This window comes from Lipotes vexillifer, unplaced genomic scaffold, assembly GCF_000442215.2.
Source record: "Lipotes vexillifer unplaced genomic scaffold, Lipotes_vexillifer_v1.1 scaffold584, whole genome shotgun sequence".
Classification (NCBI taxonomy): Eukaryota; Metazoa; Chordata; class Mammalia; order Artiodactyla; family Lipotidae; genus Lipotes; species Lipotes vexillifer.
This window is the reverse complement of record NW_006783036.1, coordinates 1830883-1835098: the sequence shown is the minus strand read 5'-3', so window position 1 is coordinate 1835098 and position 4216 is coordinate 1830883. Positions and strand designations below refer to the sequence as shown.

General features: G+C 69.3%; 1 protein-coding gene across 1 annotated transcript in view; it reads left to right on the top strand.

Annotated features, from left to right (window-relative positions):
• The window catches only part of AMN (amnion associated transmembrane protein), a 9444-nt gene extending 7457 nt beyond the window's left edge, over nucleotides 1-1987 (top strand). The window contains exons 5-12 of the mRNA XM_007455611.1: nucleotides 1-199; nucleotides 374-511; nucleotides 700-808; nucleotides 931-1013; nucleotides 1217-1394; nucleotides 1483-1660; nucleotides 1737-1830; nucleotides 1901-1987. The exon at nucleotides 1-199 is cut by the window's left edge and continues 17 nt beyond it. Coding sequence (XP_007455673.1) covers nucleotides 1-199; nucleotides 374-511; nucleotides 700-808; nucleotides 931-1013; nucleotides 1217-1394; nucleotides 1483-1660; nucleotides 1737-1830; nucleotides 1901-1987 — 1066 coding nt within the window. The remainder of the gene's footprint in view (nucleotides 200-373; nucleotides 512-699; nucleotides 809-930; nucleotides 1014-1216; nucleotides 1395-1482; nucleotides 1661-1736; nucleotides 1831-1900) is intronic.
• Nucleotides 1988-4216: the final 2229 nt, after the last annotated feature.

Sequence of the window (4216 nt, the reverse complement as noted above, 5' to 3'; positions counted from 1 at the left end):
CGACCCCGACCGCTTCTGCTGGCACGACCCGCGCCTGTGGCGCTCCGGAGACGCGGCGCACGGTCTCTTCTCCGTGGACGCCGAGCGCGTGCCCTGCAGCCACGACGACGTCGTCTTCCCGTCCGACGCCTCCTTCCGGGTGGGTCTCGGCCCGGGCGCCGGCACGGTGCGCGTCCGCAGCGTCCGGGCTCTGGGCCAGGTGAGCCGGGCGCGCGGGGCGGGGCGGGGCGGGGGCCGGGGTCTCAGCTCCGCGCCTTTGCCCCTCAGTGCCCCTCCCCGGAGCGCCTCCCACCCTGTTAGCCCGGTGGCTTCCGAGCATTCAGGTGCTGTCTCGTCCTCGGGCTGGCTCCGGTGGTCACCCGGCCACCTGCAGACGTTCACGCGCGACGAGGACCTGGCTGCTTTCCTGGCGTCCCGCGCGGGCCGCCTGCGCTTCCACGGGCCGGGCGCGCTGAGCGTGGGCCCCGAGGCCTGCGCGGACCAGTCGGGCTGCGTCTGCGGCCACGCCGAGGTGAGGGCGGCCCGCAGCGGGGTGGCTGGGGCACCGCACAGCTGGGCCCGGCTCTGCGCCGGAGGTCGAACTGTGCCAGGGGCCGCCGCGCCCCGCCGTCTCTGGCCCGCTCGCCTCCCCGGGTGCGTGGCCCTCTCACTGCGGTCTGCTCCGCGCTGACCGCCGCTTCTCCGCTTCTCCGCTTCCAGGTGCAGCCGTGGATCTGCGCAGCACTGCTCCAGCCCCTGGGTGGCCGCTGCCCCCAGGCTGCCTGCCGAGACCCCCTCCGGCCCGAAGGGCAGTGCTGCGACCTCTGCGGTGAGAGCCCCGCCCGGCCCCTGCTAGCTAGGACGGCTTGGCCGCCCTGGCTCGCCCCCAGCCTCAGTTTCCCTGTCGGGCCCGGACCCGCGGTGCTGACCCTCACCTGCCTGCTTCTTCAGGAGCCATCGTATCGCTGACCCATGGCCCGGCCTTTGACCTGCAGCGGTACCGGGCGCGGCTGCTGCACGCCTTCCTGGCTCTGGTAATGGGGCCGCGCCCCGACCGGGGCCCCTGCCCTTCCGCAGGCCCGGTGTGGGACCACCCTCTCCGCAGGGATCCCCGGGCCCCACTCCGCCTCCTCACTGAGGCGTCCACTCTCCGCCTGTCCACCGTTTGTCCCTGCCCCCAACGTTCCCGCAGGGCCGAGGGGCGGAGTTCCCGGACCAACTCTGTGCCCCTCTCCAGCCCCAGTATCAGGGGCTGCAAATGGCCGTGTCCAAGGTTCCGCGCCAGCCCCGGCTCCGCGAAGCCTCAGGCGCGAAGGCAGACACGGAGATCCAGGTGGTGCTGGTGGAGACCGGCCCCGAGACCGGCGGCGCGGGGCGCCTAGCCCGGGCCCTGCTGGCGGACATCGCGGAGCACGGTAACCGCGGGCGCCCCGTTCCCAGCCCCGCACCTCTGCCCCGCCCCGCCCTGCTCGGGGCCGACTGAGCCGGCGCCCTCCATTGCAGGCGAAGCCCTCGGAGTCCTATCGGCGACCGCTCGAGAGTCGGGGCGCGGCTCGGCGGCGGGGCTGAACGCGCCGGGGCCGCGCGCGGGGCTGGCGGGCGGCCTGGCGGCCGCGCTGCTCCTATTACTGCTGGCGCTGCTGGCGGGGGCGCTGCTGCTGCGCCGCGCGGGGAGGCTCAGGTACGCGGGGCGGGGCCTCGGCGCTCAGGTACGCGGCGCTCAGGCACGCAGGGCTCACGCGTGTCCCTACCTCCAGGTGGAGGAGGCGCGACGAGGCGGACCCCGCGCCGGCTGGGGCGCCCGTGGGCTTCCACAACCCTGTGTTCTACGCGGCGGACCCGGCGGAGGCGGTGAGGGGGCGCCCGGGGGCGGGGGTGTGGGACTTCCCGCGGCCGGACCCCTGACTCCGCCCTCCCGCAGCTCCCCGCGCCGCAGCTGGACGTCTGGAGCTCCAGCCGCTGCTACTTCGTCAATCCGCTCTTTGGCGAAGCCGAGGCCGAGGCCTGAGCGGCCGCGGAACCGGCCCCCGCCCCCGCGCCGGCGTCGCAGGCCCTGCGGGATACCCCACCCTCCGCTGGCCAAGGACAGGGTGGCCTTGCTCAATAAAGGGCTTTCCTGCACCTGCGGTCAGCCGTGGACACACTGCTTCCTGCGTTGCCACCCCTCTGCCCCTGCCTGGCGGGATGGCGAGGGGTGGTCCTCAGAGCCTGTGCCGGCTGGTGCCTGGCCACCCGCCCAGGGCAGTCTTGGGTACTACCTGTAGGCTGGGGCGGTCCGAGGCTTCTGGTCTGCGAGGTTCCACCCAGAATTAGGAGGGGGCTGCCCCGGTTCTGAAGGAGCCCATGGAAGAAGCCCCTAAGGCTAGGGAGGGGACTGAAGCGGGAGGGGACTGAAGCAGGACGGGGGCGGTGGGGAGAGGCAAATCCGAGTGAGGCACCAAGGAGGGTGGATAAGTGGGCTGCCAGGTGCTTCCCTACCTCATGCCAAGCTGCTCGGGCCCAGGGCCAGCCAGGTGGACCTGGACTTCCGGCAGACTGGGCTGCCTGGAGGAGTGGTCCTAGGGACACAGTAGATCTGTCCCCTCTGCTGGGGGGCAGGGGCAGAGCCACCCGCGGCCCCCCCCGCCACAGTGGTGGAGCGTGTCAGAGAGCTGGCAGGTGCGTCCTGCTGGGTGGGGGCTGTTTGGCGTCCATCGCTGCAGGGCCAGGCCTCGCTGTCTCCCTTCTGAGGGCAGCTCTGACCTGGAGGGTGGGTGTCGGGACCGAGCCGCTCTGAGTAGGACACTCACTTGGTAGGTGCTTGATGGGGCAGCAGTGGGACAGTGGATCGTGTGTGTGTGTGTGTGTGTGTGTGTGTGTGTGTGTGTAAAGTACTGACAGATGCCCAGCTTGAGCTGTCAGGGACACTTCTGTGTAAGCAGCATCTGAAAACATCCCCCCTCCCTCCCCGCCCCCCAAGGGTAACCACCTGCGAGCCTCTAACAGTGAATTTGCTTGTAAGTTTCGGTCAGTCGCGAAGCCGTGCTCTGTGGTCAGTATCCTGCCTGTGACGCTCACCCATGTTGTGGGTGGTCGTTACTCTTGGTGCTGTGTAGCTGTTGCAATAGCTAATACTTCATTTAAAAAACGACTGACACTTCAGCACCCGTGTTTCAGACCTGTGAGAGGTGCTCACCTCACGTGGGTCAGACATCAAACGGAGGGAGGGCCAATGTCCAATCCATCATCTGTGACCCCGAGGCCCCGGCTGCCCACTTCCCCACATGGCCGCTCACCACTGACCTATGCTCGCTTTTCAGTTTTCCAGGTGCTGTGATTTCAGTCAATGCTTTGGGTGGATCCCCTTTCAGGGACAGGTGGGACGACTGTGTCTGCTCCTAAAATTTGCCATGCTCCTTCCCCAGCTGTGAGCATGGAGGCCCACAGTGAGACGGGTCTGGGTCCCCGCCGGACGGCGGGGCTGTTTTGGCTGCGGAGCCCAGGCCGTGCTGACTGGCGGAGCCGCAAGGGTGCCCAGGACACTCCCCAAGCATCACCTGCCAGGCACCCGGCTGCTGTCTGTGCTCTACTGTATCGTCACACCACCCTCTTCGGCAGGTGCCGTCACTGCCCACACGTTACCAGGCGCTTACTGGGGGTCAGAGCAAACGATGAAACCCAACTCACCGCAGGCTGCTCCCCGCCCTGGGGGCCAGAGCCCCCCAATGTGGCCACCCATCCAGCCCAGCCTCCCCATGATCTCCCCCCTCCTGGGGGTGGTCTGCCCCACCCTACCCCCCGGGGCTGCTGAAGGGCCAGCGTGCGTCTGTCCCATGCAGCTTCCCTCCCGGGGCGTTGCTCTGCCTTGTGGGCTCATGGGCACATCGCCCTTTCCCAGCACTGGGGTCCCCGGTGCAGCAGCCGGCCCCGCCCTGCCCTGGCCCTGGAGGGCACCTGCTGCTCTCAGGCTGAATGCCCATCTGCCTGTCCTGGCACGGACACTTGGCCAGACGGCCCCCCTCTCCAGCCAGTGGCCCACCCCTGACCCTGCCTACCATGGTGCGGGGTGTCCCCAGGAGGCCCACATCGTGACGTTGGCAAGCGAGAGGTACCAGCTCTGGCGGCTGGTTCCTGCCACGTGGACACGAACCTTTAGCATGGACCCCGCCTGAGCAAATGACCAAGAATGGCTTCCACAGGTAAGACGGTGCTTTCCAGCACAGGGTGCTACTGGTGGCGGGTGGGGGGGGGGCGGGGA